Source organism: Nilaparvata lugens, chromosome 8, assembly GCF_014356525.2.
Source record: "Nilaparvata lugens isolate BPH chromosome 8, ASM1435652v1, whole genome shotgun sequence".
In the NCBI taxonomy this organism is placed as follows: Eukaryota; Metazoa; Arthropoda; class Insecta; order Hemiptera; family Delphacidae; genus Nilaparvata; species Nilaparvata lugens.
The window spans coordinates 14,864,944-14,878,988 of NC_052511.1; the positions used below are offsets into that span (position 1 = coordinate 14,864,944).

The 14,045-nt window shown below is 32.6% G+C and overlaps 2 protein-coding genes across 17 annotated transcripts in view; one reads left to right on the plus strand and one right to left on the minus strand.

Annotated features, from left to right (window-relative positions):
- The window catches only part of LOC111057346, a 214,491-nt gene that overhangs the window by 34,530 nt on the left and 165,916 nt on the right, over positions 1 to 14,045 (minus strand). The gene's annotated exons all lie outside the window — the stretch shown is intronic.
- Positions 1 to 14,045, plus strand: part of LOC111057345 (DNA (cytosine-5)-methyltransferase 3A) — a 62,726-nt gene that overhangs the window by 15,116 nt on the left and 33,565 nt on the right. For 2 of the 5 annotated variants that reach the window (XM_039434047.1, XM_039434046.1), the window contains exons 5-14: positions 756 to 854; positions 1,442 to 1,516; positions 3,842 to 4,078; positions 5,481 to 5,622; positions 6,774 to 6,997; positions 8,600 to 8,818; positions 9,714 to 9,913; positions 11,426 to 11,563; positions 13,061 to 13,195; positions 13,485 to 13,567. In XM_039434047.1, the coding sequence (XP_039289981.1) occupies positions 756 to 854; positions 1,442 to 1,516; positions 3,842 to 4,078; positions 5,481 to 5,622; positions 6,774 to 6,997; positions 8,600 to 8,818; positions 9,714 to 9,820 (1,103 nt within the window). In that variant the 3' untranslated portion in view covers positions 9,821 to 9,913; positions 11,426 to 11,563; positions 13,061 to 13,195; positions 13,485 to 13,567. Of the gene's footprint in view, positions 1 to 755; positions 855 to 1,428; positions 1,517 to 3,841; positions 4,079 to 5,480; positions 5,623 to 6,773; positions 6,998 to 8,599; positions 8,819 to 9,713; positions 9,914 to 11,068; positions 11,247 to 11,425; positions 11,564 to 13,060; positions 13,196 to 13,484; positions 13,628 to 14,045 lie in introns of those variants that run through there. The other 3 variants (XM_039434044.1, XM_022344770.2, XM_039434045.1) reach the window with 2 other exon arrangements.

Sequence of the window (14,045 nt, forward strand, 5' to 3'; positions counted from 1 at the left end):
TCCATTCTCTCCAAGAATAGACTAAGTTCTTTTACCTCTCCTTGGAACTCCTGAATTGATCCGATCAAATTCATGAGACATTTCACGTCCCAAGTGGTGGTTCTTTCCGGTAATTTCAATATTTGATGCAATTTCCTTTTTCCTCCTTGGCATTTTCAAAATCTATCCGAAAATTCCTATTAACTTCAACTAAAAATACTAGATAATATTTTGGTTTCGGCACCAGTTAAGTAGATGAATAAAACGTCTCATTCAACTCAGACAAGAATAATTGTTTATTTAATCAACATCATAATCTTAGCTATCTCCATAGAGTAGTGAAGGACGTCAGCTGAGGCTTCCGTAACTTACATCTTCTTCTTCTATCTTCTATAATATAAGCGAAATGGCACTCACTCACTGACTGACTCACTCACTCACTCACTCACGCACTCACTCACTCACTCGCATAACTAAAAATCTCCGGACCAAAAACGTTCAAATTTGGTAGTATGTTCAGTTGGCCTTTTAGAGGCGCACTAAGAATCTTTTGGCAATATTTTAACTCTAAGGTTTGTTTTAAGGTTTTTAAGTTCGTCTTTTAGCATTAATTAATAAGTGATGTAATAATTTATTTAAATATATAGCCAAGGCTGACATAGTTTATAATTTATTGATCACAATAAGGACAGGTTTTAATTGGCATTATAGCGTGGATATTGAATGTGAACAATATCCATCAACTTCTATTTGAAATGCCAACATTTTTCTGTCAGGTTGTTCTGTCGCCCAGCTGAGAAAGAGGAAACGTGGGAACTCCATGGATGACACCCCCTGCCAGAATGACAACAAACCATCAACATCGTCAGAATCGGGTAGGCCTATATAGGCTGTTATGAATGTATATTAAAAGAAAATTAGTACCGTAACTGAGAATTTTGAACAACAAAATATTCAATTTTCGACTCATTTTCACTCTATTATCTCCATTTTTTCTGAGGATGATGCCCTTTTACGCGCATGGGCAATAAACATGATGCGAGATTAGCTTGTTTGATTTTTGATAGGGCGATTAATCATTTTATCACTTGCTAATTTATAAATGTCCTTATTGTATCATATTAGAGGTGTTGGAGAACAAAAAATAATCTTGTTTAAAATAAGTATCGCCTCATCATTTTAATTAAGCAATTAATTCAGTAAATATTCAAGTATCTTGTGAAGCATAAAAAAGAAGCATAGGTATTAATAAGTTAAAAGTGGCATTAATTAATAAGTGATATTATTATTTATTCAAATGTATACCTTCAGGCAAAGGCTGACATAGTTTGTTGCCACATAGTTTGTTGCTGACATTTATTGATCACAATAGGGAAAGGTTTTTATTGCCAATATAGCCTGGATATGGAATGTGAAGAATATCCATCAACTTCTGTTTGAAATAGCAACATTTTTGTGTCAGGTTGTCCTGTCGCCCAGCTGGAAAAGAGGAATCGTGGGATTAGAGTTTTGTCACTATTCGATGGCATTTCATCAGGTAAGGATTCCAATATTTTAAAAAGTTAATACTTGACCAATAGTAAAATCATACCTGATTTGTGTCATGGCCTATCTATAGTTTACTACAGGGATGGCCAACTGGCGGCCCGCAGTTATGTTTTATGCGGCCCCCGAACAACTTTTTAGAAGTATTATGGTATATATTCTTAACAGAAATATAAAATACTACATTTTCAACAATAGTCCAGGTTAAGTTCAAATTGTATATAATTACGACCTGATAATAAACTTTTCAACAACTACCAAAATAAAGGTTTAATTACTTTTAAGATAATCAGTAGGAAGTATATAATTTGGGTAGGCCTATAAGGCAAAATCGCCAGTTTCATGTCGAATTGTTTCAATGTCTGGAAGCACCTACATTTGTGAAAGTACATTTTCCTCGATGAAATTTATAAAATCAACTCATCTGACTTACAGACAACCAGCATGTTCAAGATTTGCTTAAAGTGGCCACCACATCAACAAGAATTGATATTGACAAACTTGTGAACGATTGTGCCCGTCCTCAGTGTTCTCACTAGGGTTTTTTTTCTAGTAAAATTGTTGATTTTGTTCTGCTCAACTCTTGTTTGATTCTTATATATTATTTCAACATCAAAGTATGTTCAATATCCATAGCATTTGTTTATACATTAATTTATATAGCCTAAATTTCCCTTTAAGTTCATGTGCGGCCCCTGCTTTTAGCGAAAGTATGGAAGTGGCCTTTGGGCAAAAGAAGTTGGCCATCCCTGGTTTACTAGATTATACTCTAGGCTACACTATAGATTGGCTATGTTTGTGTAAATAATTTGAAATTCAAAATCATTCATACTTATAAGCTGATAGTATCAACCTATCTTAGATACCTATTTCAAAAAACATTTGTTATCCATTGATTTTGAAGAAGAGCTGTCCTGTCTGGTTTTATAGGAAAATCTCTCATAACACAGCTATTCTTATCATCCTCAGAATAACCATGAGACAAATAACAAGTGAAATTCTCACATTCTCGTCATATTATTTCTATTTCTGTAAAAAATGTTTATAGGAATTGAAAAAGAATGTGGATTCTTCTATAATATAATATACCTTCAAAACATTTTAAATGTACAGAATTTTCTATTATTCGCTCAAATCATATAGTTTATTCTCACCTGAGGCTAGGTGGCTGGGCAAAACCCAGGGCAGAAAAATGCATAACTGCATACACATGATGTCAATAATAATTACATATTATTATTTTAATGACATATTTTTCACTCTTGAGAAAAATGATGATAATTTCAACTCAATTTGATGCATAATGGTTGTTTCCACCTACATATGTTTTTATCATGTTGTACGATACAATCAATTAGTCAAAATAAGAATAACCTTTAAAATTAAGGAACAAGGATAGTCATAAAAAATAAAAAAACATTCCGTACTTATTTAACGTATTTTTTCGTACATTTATCAAAAATGTTTGGAAATGCGCCCACGAAATAATATATAAATAAATTCGTATGGCTTTTGTTGGTGGGGAGTTCCCTTTCGGGAATGTTCCACCGCCTGAATATATAATTTAAGCCGTCAATGGGCCTTACGACTGTCATACTATATAAAATTTAATATAATATATAATAGGCTACAATTCCAAAATTCATATTATGCATTATCCAAATGTATTAATAAATTAAAGTGAGTTTGATGCGATTTTTTTGTTGTAAATAACTTGGTTAGTTTCTATTTCGTCTAGTAAATTGACCTACGACAGAACCATAACAGAGGTGAATATAATGTCCCTGTCCTTGAATATATTTTCGAATATAACATAATATGATTTTTTCTTCTGACAGTATAGCCTGCTATATATACTTACTGTATACTATATACTAGCTGTGAAAACCTATGAATTCAGAATTGAGCCCACAAAAATTATTTCAAATTTTAATACACCAAAGGATCACAGATTTTTATCAGACTATCACGAATTCATGATGATAAGTAACCACGCCTACCTGCTGTACAAATGAATGATTGTTTATGTGCCCACTACACCGTCTAATGTTAATTTATTTAATCAATCATTCAACATAACACAATTTTCAGAACTGTACCACAGGCTTAAGCTCAAAACAGTTCCTATTCTAATTTAAAATGATGTTATCAGATGCACGTTTAATTGTCGGTCCCAGCTTCTGTATGACAACCATAGGATTGACGGTTCAAGTTTTATATATTAAGGCGGACTTTCCCCTCGAAGGGACTCCCTAAGAAAAAAATCCATAGGAATTCACTTTTCCACTGTATGCTAAGCCCGCAACGTTTTTTGCAGGGTTTGTCGCCTTACAAAAACTGGGCATCCCGGTCGAAGCTTATTATTATTCCGAGATTGATGAGCTCGGACTTCGAGTAGCCAAAAAGCACTTCGGTGACCTGAGCCATTCGCTTGGTGACATCAGGAGCCTGACTTCCATGAAGCTCCAGTGCATCACTCCAATCGATTTGGTGATGGGCGGTTCGCCATGCAATGAGCTGAGTAGGGTTAACCCCTACAGGCTCGGCTTGAATGGTTGGTATTCAAAATATGCTTTTTTTTCTTTCAGAAAAAAATCAAAGGTGCTACAATTAATGTTTTCGGAAATTGTTTTTTTTTTGGATTGGTTCGCAGATTTGACGCCTCAATATATGACTCCCCAATATATGTCTCCCCAATATATGTCTCTGCGATATATTATTGCAAAGATAATTTGAAGAAATCAAATATAATTCATTGTAGAGATTTATAATAGTCAGTGCTGTTTTTGTAACAATTCAAGTTCCGATCCGATCTGATACGCAGTGTACCGGGGTAGATTTATCCAAGACGATACATATTGAACCTATGTCCATAGAATAAGGACAAATTCCAATAATAATTATTACAATACTTCTGGCCTATGTTAGCATAAGAATGAATAGAAATAAATAATCATTCTGTATATTCATAGAAATTATAAGAGGAATTATTATAGAAATACCAATTATTTTATATAAAATGATGAATTGAATAAGAAATTATTGACGAATCATTATATATTTGTCCAGATCAGTTTGATTTTCATTGTCATTTGCTCTTTCATCTCTGTTCAAAAATCACCGTTCTTATATTCATCTTTTTCAAATCTATTGTGGCAAAATAATTTGTATGGTAATTCAATTGTATAGCTTCTACAGTTGAAGAAAAAAATAATTGAAATCTATGGAGAATATGGAGTCTTCTACAGTAGCTTAGTATCTAGAATTCAACCGATTCTAGGAATATTTAATTGAAGAATGTTGTATTCTGATAATACCGTAATTTCTTTGAGTTATTATTCTTCAATATTGTTCAATATGTTACTCTGCCGGATTGCCAGAATTGCTTATCTGCTTAACTAACACCTATTTGATCATATAGAAATTGTTTTTGTATGCATCCAAATTTTTACCTGACTTTAGCCTCAAAATATATAAACTTGAAGACCTCATCAAATATTTTCGAAATATCTTATTAGGAAAAATGCAACAAAAGTAAGTCTTACTTCTAGTAAGACTATTTAGATTCATTGACAATAACAATATTGACCCACCAAATTATTTTTTAAATGTTGATTCATATATTTCAACCATTCATAAGCAATTGGAATCGACTGATGAGTAATGTTTAGGTAGGTTTCTAGATCTCCATTCCCCCCTCACAATATCGATACTAAGGTTCACTTCAAATTCATAAATAACATTAATGGATCTCTTCCAACCTAAGCTCACACTTTCAAGTAAATGTCACTGTAAATAGATGTGATCGAGGTATCTAGAATGTGCTTAAGATACAAAAGGAATCTGTAGATGAAAAATGAGAATTCATTCATCGTACGGTATGTTCCCGACGCCAACATCAGCCCAACGCCATAAAAAATAACTTAATGATTTCTAATATTTTTTGTGTATTACAGACCCTCGAGGCTCCGGAGCTCTGTTTTATCATTTCGTCAGAGTGCTGAAGGAACTCCGAGAGGTAAATCATGGCACAGAAATATTTTGGCTGTTTGAGAATGTTCGGAATATGAATGACAGTTATCTCAAAGAGATTAACAAGTGAGTTTCATGATTCTCCTTCTCAGTAACATACCATATACTTTACATAAAATATAATATAGGCTTCCCTTATAATTTATTATGATTCAATACACTTAGAATGACTGTCAATAAAGTATGACAGTCGTGAGGCCCATTGGCTTGAATGATATACTCAGGCGAGGTCGAACTTCCGTCAGGAACTTCCCACCAATAAAAGCCATACGAATATTATCAATAATACACCGTTATAGAATGATATGTTGGATGGTTAGAAGTGAACATTTTTTTCAATGAGATTTAGGTTACCATTTGAAATGAGTCAGATTTCTTGGATACACACTGACAGTCCTCAATTTTGTAACAAGTAAATTATGGAAAGTCTTCCAGTTTTGCCATAGGCTACATAGTATGATCTACTCTTGAAGATTTCACGAGTCTTAAAGTAGAACAGAAATAAAGCATAGACGCCATCTCAACACACTTGACAAGGTATGATAAATTTATCAAATCCCATAAGTTAAACAAAATCAAGGAGAGTCCAACTGAAAATTTGCAGCACAACCCTAACATTGTTGTAGATGATCGAAGAATTAAGATTTTTATTTTGAAATATTTCAGTAAGTTTGCTTATAAAATCGGGTCTATCGAGAAGTGTTATCAAGTGGAAATTGAGAAAAATACTCTACCTCCTCGTAGATGAATGAAACTGATCCTCCGGGAGAACCATGGAGTCTCTTTTTCTTCGACACAATTCATAAAATCAATCGTGGATCTCATTACTTATTTCTACATGTTATCAAATCTCGAAGATACAAGCCATCGCATTCCAAGTGTTGGAAAGCTTTTCCGAAATTTCCTGTAAGTTATCTATACTATAATAAAGGAAATAACTGTCTTATACACATACGGGATAGGGAAATTATCTTTGACGCATCATCACTTCTGAACTACTGGACTGATTAACTTGAAACTCTGCATGTAGATTCCTTATAAACCAAGGATGGTTATAGGCCTATTTTTAATTCGTCAAGATTTCATTACGTCAAGTTTTCAGTTTGTCAAGTTTCAAAATAGACCCTTGCGTAGAATGGGTTTCCTGCTAGACACATAAAAAATGATCTAAGTTCTTCAACGCATGAAATAATTCACTCTCTTGATTTTTCTTCCAGACATCTGGGTAAGGAACCCGTCTTGATTGATTCGAGGATGTTCACAGCTATGAAGAGGGAAAGATATTTCTGGAGCAATATCCCTGGTATGGAGTTGCTCCAGAAAAATCCACAAGATTCTCATCCCTTCCAGCTACAAGAATTCTTAGAAAAGCACCAGAACAGGAAGGCCAAGTTCAGCATGTTGAACACTGTTACAACTCAACCCAATTCGTTGATAATCAGTTAGTATGGTTTTATTTCTATCATAGTAGTCGGATCATATCATTTTCCCATATTCTTCCGACTTCATTATCAGCCTCACTGGAACTCGCAGTATAGTAGCATACTAGTAGTTTGAAAATATTATAATTATATAATAATATCATTATTTTAATATAATTTATCATTCAAATATATAATTTATTTTTCATATTTATCTCATCACTAGCATTATAGTTATTTCTCAATTTTCCACAACTTCACCTGAGAAACCCATTCAGCTTGAAATATTAATTTATTCACTAATTGTACAAAACACTATAATCATAATATAATCATGACATTGGAGGAATAACTAGGCTGAGCCTGTACTATTTCTCTCCAAAAATTTTGATAAAATGTTAATGTTGTCCAAAGGTTGAAGTTATGATATCACACACTGCTTCGTCACTTGATTTTCGGGCCAGGAATAATGATTTGAAAATGTTGACGTAACATGTTTGAAGGTTGAAGTAATCACGGTATATAGAAGAAGAACTTTTCATCTAAATACCGTGGACGTAATACTTAAAATATATTGATTTACACTATCTGAAATTCTATGATTGTATAGGATCTAAATAATATATTACCAACTCTTCCCGTACTATTTATAATTCATCTTGAATTTATTTAACTTTTTTCTAATGTGTGAAGAGAATAAATGACTTCTGATAGGTACTGTATCAGGCGAGATATATAGTGATACTTATTACCTCAATAGTGAGAACTCTAGAATATTGTCCAATATCACAAATTTATTGGAAAAATTAAACACATGTTTCGACACTTATGGTGTTATCTTTAGTGTAAAACTGACACTCTGTAGATTAGACACTGAGGATGGCACCATAGGTGTCTAAACATAGAAATTAAAAATGAAAATCCAAGTACCATTTTTAAAATAGGTAGTTTATTTACGACATGTTTCGGCCGTGATGGCATAATCAAGTAATTATTTTCTAAATAATTATTCTAAATTCTTAAGGATTTCAGTAGGTTAAGTTTTAGGTCTACAAAGTTTTTCATTAGACCCTTGTGAAAGCACTTGTTACCTACTGTACTAGTACAAAATAAAATAGAATAAAATCTTACGAGTTAACATTTTACAGAATTAGAGAAAACATACAAAGCATAAGCCTGAGCGCAGGAAAACTAAAAAAAAGTTCAGTACATAATCAATATACTGTAGCATGAATCATTATACAATATCTCAAAGCATACAATCATACATGATAAAATGAGTTTTCAGTTGATTATATGAGGGAGAAAATGAATGATACAAATGACGGATGACCATTTGTTATGTGAATGAAAGGCTAAGGAACTATGAGAAAGCTAACGGATTTGAAACAATAGTATGATAACTATAATATAATGGAATGCATTTAGAAGGTGAAGAAATAAAAATCAAAACAGAATCTTAAAATCTTAAAATAATACAATATTCAATGTTGATGCTTAGTGAATAACTTATTTATTGAACGGAAATTTGGAGATTTTGTTGTGAATGAAATACCTAATTGAAGTAAGTGAATATATTGAATTATCTATTCATTCATAACCTAATTTTTTCACGATTGCAGATGGTTCCTCTCCTGTCCTTATGAATGGGCAACCGGACCGTATGTGGATGACTGAATTGGAGGCGCTATTCGGATTTCCTCGCAGCTATACGGACGTGGGACTCAATGACCAGCAGAGGCAGGCACTGTTGGGGAGAGCCTGGTGTGTGCATGTGATAGAGGCGATTTTGAAGCCTCTTGTGCCTCTATTCCAGAAAAATAAGAGACCATTTCTCCGATGTAAGTAACAGGCTAATCTAGTTCCCACTCGATTAAAATTAACAACAATAATTCTTATTATAGAAAATAACGAGTATTTTTAGTTATATTTTATAAAACATGAATAGTTTCGAGCACTTGAAACTAGTGGTATTTTATAAAATAGAACAAGGGTTTATACTAGCGATTCCCTATAATCAATTATTTAAGTAGACCTGTTAAAATACTTTACGACAGTAGTAACAATATTATTTCTGCTCATTCGTTCTTAAAAGTGGTGTGATTGTTTACTGCAGTAATTGAATACGGTATAACATTGGAATAATAATATTCCAATCTATTATCAATTAATTTTCTTCTCTTTAATTTACCGGAAAATATAAGAAACCCCGGAAAGAAAAGAGTTGGCCATTTCAAAAAAATATTTAATGAGTGGATCTCGAGCGTAAGAAGTGAGAAGTTGAAAGAATGTTGAATTTCCAGGTACACAGATGATGAGCGTGTTTTTTCTGTGTGTATTGTGTGACTCAGTCACCGAAATTGTCACAGAGAGTCGTTTTGCTTCTTATTTTGAGCTAATAAATTCTTTTTTGTCAATTTTAATACTTCCAGTGTTGTTTATTTATTCAATTGTACTACTGTCTTATTGTATTTTGCTCAAGCTTGTCATTGATGTTACCACCTACTCTTGAATAAAATAATTTTTGCTTTGAAAATGTTCCTTTTATATTAATTTCTTCAGTAAGCATGTATTTTATCCTATGCTAGAAAATAGTTGATGATACTCATGTAGCAGTAATAATTCTATTTATGCAACCACAGGCATGTGAAGAGCCTTCTTCATACTGATTTTTTGTTGTTGTACCATTTTTGTGAACAAAGAAGAATGCAACTCAATTTAAATATAAATTGACAGGCTTACCGCTGCTAGGGAAGAAGATTGACAGCCCTAAGGATTCTGTGGACGAGAGGCCAGAAAGCTCCAAGAAAGCTCCTGGCCTCCAGAGACCAGGCGATCAATGATTGAAGTATCTTGTGACCTGGCTGGCTCAGGTCTGGTGTCTAATGTGGTTTCCAGGTCGATCCTGATCAACTTCGGTTCAGCCAATAATTGAGGTAATAACAATTCATCAAATCATATCTAATCAATTTCAGATTATCATATATTTAATCTATAATATAAAAATATAAATAACAAGGGGTGTATTTCAGTAATAAAGAAAAAAGAATTAATTTAGCTTATACATGTACGGGATAGGAAATACACGAATGACGCATCATCACGTCTGAACTACTAAACTGATTTATTTAAATTTTCCATATAAATTCTTAATTTACCGAGAATGTTTTTAGGCCTATTTTCAAAAGATGGAAATAAATTGGAAGATGCATTTGTTCAAACGCTAATTAATGAATAATTATTATTTAACGAAAATTTATAGCCTACTTATATTCACAGCATTCAATTGAGATTTTTTTTAATAATGATTGCCTATTTTCAGTTCTTCAAGATTTCAGTGTGTAAAGTTTTCAGTTTGTATAAATTCAATCTACTTTTGCTATAAACATACCTTAAAAGAAGTAGGTATAAAGTGTTTTTCTTCGATAAAAGTTACCTACCATTTTCATTTCATTTTATTTTTATTTCTTATCAATTTTATTTTCTATCTCAAATTCTATAATACCTCACAATAGTGAGGTATACGAATTTATATGATAGATTCTTTTCACATTCACATTATTTTATGATTTCACATTAATTTATTTTTATTTCTTATCAATTTTATTTTCTATCTCAAATTCTATTATACCAAACATCTAGTAAAACAAATTTGACTTGGCCGTTGCTCGAAACGTATAATTCATTGTAAGCGTGATCAGTTATTGCTGAAAAAGTATGGTAACACGTGTCTGTTAATATTATCAACTACTTACGGAATCTACTATCTATCAATTCTACTATCTGCTACATTATTCCATTCATCACGTGTGAAAATTGGAATTTTGCTACACATTAATAGACTGTGTAGGTTACACAATGTTGATACTCTGCTCAATATCTATAACATACATATGAAACAGATTGCTTACAGTCATATAAGTTTAACGGTTGTACTCTTATACTGAATGCATCAGATCATGAAATTAATTCTCTTCTCTCTGTAACACATTAATGATAATAGGCCTCAAATACAGTGAACTGTTCAGCCGTTATTAAATATGATTGAAGCTTGTTGGGACAACAATTGTACCACTATGAGATTACAATTTAGATAAGGCTCTTGAGAAGTGATGTTTTTGAACTCATTATCTTTTAATTCTCTGGATGGTGAGGATTATATTGTCATACAATATTCTACTTTTTTACTTCACTTTTCATTCATTACTTATCATCATGTCTAAGAAATGTGTTCTCCTTGTTCTTCTTCACATCACTATTATTCTCGCCGTGAGTTGTTGCATGATTCTCACATTTTAATAGAATTAATGATACTTCTTCCCAATTTTCTCTCACACTTAAATGATGGCAGTCTGAAATTATTATTCTCATGATAGTGTACAATGTAGATACAATTTTTCATTTTCTATGCCTATCATTATATTTATTTATTTCGTGTTATTCCTTAGATCAATGAGGAACATTATATGGCAGCTGTGGTGGAATTTCACGCGAAAAATCTCGACCCCAATAGTGAGCAGAACGTCATGCTCAATGCATTGAACCATAGAACCATCATTGAGAAAGTCCTATTGAAGAACGTGAAGGTATTTATGAGTTTCTTCGAGCTTTTATCTTGTGTGCGGTACTTTAAATCTTCACCCTCATTTAACAAAAATACTCAATTGCCTTAATTAACTGCATATAATATAATTTTTAAGTCAAATGCATTTACATATTCTCATGTATAAAAATAATTTATTGTATTATCTATGCAGAATAAAATCATTCTTACATCGATTATAACAAGTAGTACAGTGTACAGATTTCCATTCTTTGCAGAGTAAACACATGAACTACGGTATTTGTTGAATTACAAGTAGGATATCCCACATATCTGTAGGATATCCCATTATAATATATGGTAGTAAACCTATGGTATTTTTCCACTATAATCCATATATTATTACGTTTATTCCCATTGAAGTGCAATATGTTTGTTATTTGGCCCGGGCAAGATATTTATCTCGGGCCACTCCCGTGTTTCGGATGGACACGTTAAGCCGTCGGTCCCGGCTGCCTGAAAAGCAGTCGTTAGGTCATGTCAGAGGCCCTGAAATGTATCAGTTGCGACCTGAAAACTCTGACACCACACCTGAGCCAGCCAGGTCACTCGATATTATTATTATTTTTTTATTTGAATATATATGTAATAATTAATATAAATATGTAATTAATTGGATGGGTAGGCCTACAGAGTGAGAAATGAATTAGAAAGTTTTTGTGTATTTGAAAAGTTGATATTGTGGTAATTATTCATATTAAATAGAAATACTAAGAAATTGTTAAAAACCACAAATTTATTGACACTTGGAAAGACCAGTTTTATTTCGGTTGTTACACAATTGTCAATCTCTGATAAACAGGCATTTTGGCACTGTTAACTGCCATAATTTGAGTTTATCAGAGATTGACGATGGTGTAACAAGCGAAACAGGTCTTTCTAAGTATCAATAAATTTGTTGTTTTTGACAATTTCTTAGTATTTTTATTCAATATGAATTAGAAACTTGAAATACAACTGATGTGATAACAATATATTGACTCTAGAAAGTCAATTGACTATAATTATCAAATGATCAATAGAAAACGAGTATTTTGAATGAAAGTTTTCTTCATACCTAGTGTGTTTATACCTTCATTTTTGTATTGTGGGCTTGGGGCTCTTGTCGATCGGAACAATAACAGTTCGTTCAATTTTTCTATGGCTCTTATGTGAACTGAGTTACTATCCTAGGCTATGATCTTGACTAGGCTATGATAACTTGAATATGCTAGCTGAATTTTGGCGATAGGTCCAAACCAATCCTTAACTGAACACCTACTTTGAGAAGAAACAAATAGGCCTATATAGCAATTTTTTCATGGCTCTTATGTGAATTCAAACTAAGTTGCTAGCCTGTTACTTTTAAATATGTTGGTTAAATTTTGGCAAAAGGTCCAAACCATTCATCAACTCAACACATACTATGAGAAGAAACAAATATATTGTAGAGCTCAATATTGTGCTGTTGCCTGATAATGTTATTCCATTTTTATTCCAGCCTGACATCATAGTATTCCCAGAAACTGGACTGAATGACTTCTCAGTAGAAAAACCAGTGTCAACTATAATTCCATCCCCATCTGAAAATTCTACGCCTTGTCCAAGAGAATCCGCTCACGATACTTCCTCAAATGTGAGTTAAATATAATTCCTTTCCTATTCTATGAAATTTATCGATTTATCTCATTCAATTCCAATCAAAATTTGGAATAGGATAGTGAAGTCTATAAGCCTGTTTTTCCATTACCAATCAATCTATGATTATGTATTTTTGTCTTTGTTGAATAAATAATTGATGAAAGGAAGAAATAAAAATTTCTCTTCTGTTTTATATATTTGAATTGATCTATCTAATCAGTTTCTGACTGGATAGAAATTTTATACTTGACTTTTTTTCAAGTACAGTCAAATTTTTGTTTCAGTTACTGGAGACCCTCTCTTGTACAGCTCGCATGTACAAACTCTATATGGTGGTGAATATGCTAGAAAAATACATTGAGAACGACAAGACTTATTTCTATAACACGAATGTTGCCTTCAATAGAGAAGGAACAATCGTTGGAAGGTGAGATTTCTCCTAGTTTTATATTTCAACCAGTGAAATGCCACAACGTGTTCGGAAAAGATATTGAAATATTATGTAGATTGATATCTAGATTCCTAACAATTAGCTCAAGCTGAAGCTTACAGTGATACTGAGGATATATCAATACCAAATAAACTATTATTTATTTCAAATAGAATGGACTACTATGGTATTCATATCGATTCCAAAAACGTTTCTCTTATTATTCTATTCACTGTCCATAGTGTTCAATCCTATTATTCAAGAATATATAGTCTTCCGGATGAACACGTCGGTCCCAGCTGCCTGAAAAGTATTTGTTTGGTCATGTGAGAGACCCTAAAATTGATCAGTTGCGACCTGGAAACTCTGATACCAGACCTAAGCCAACCAGGTCATTCAATAATTTATTATTAAT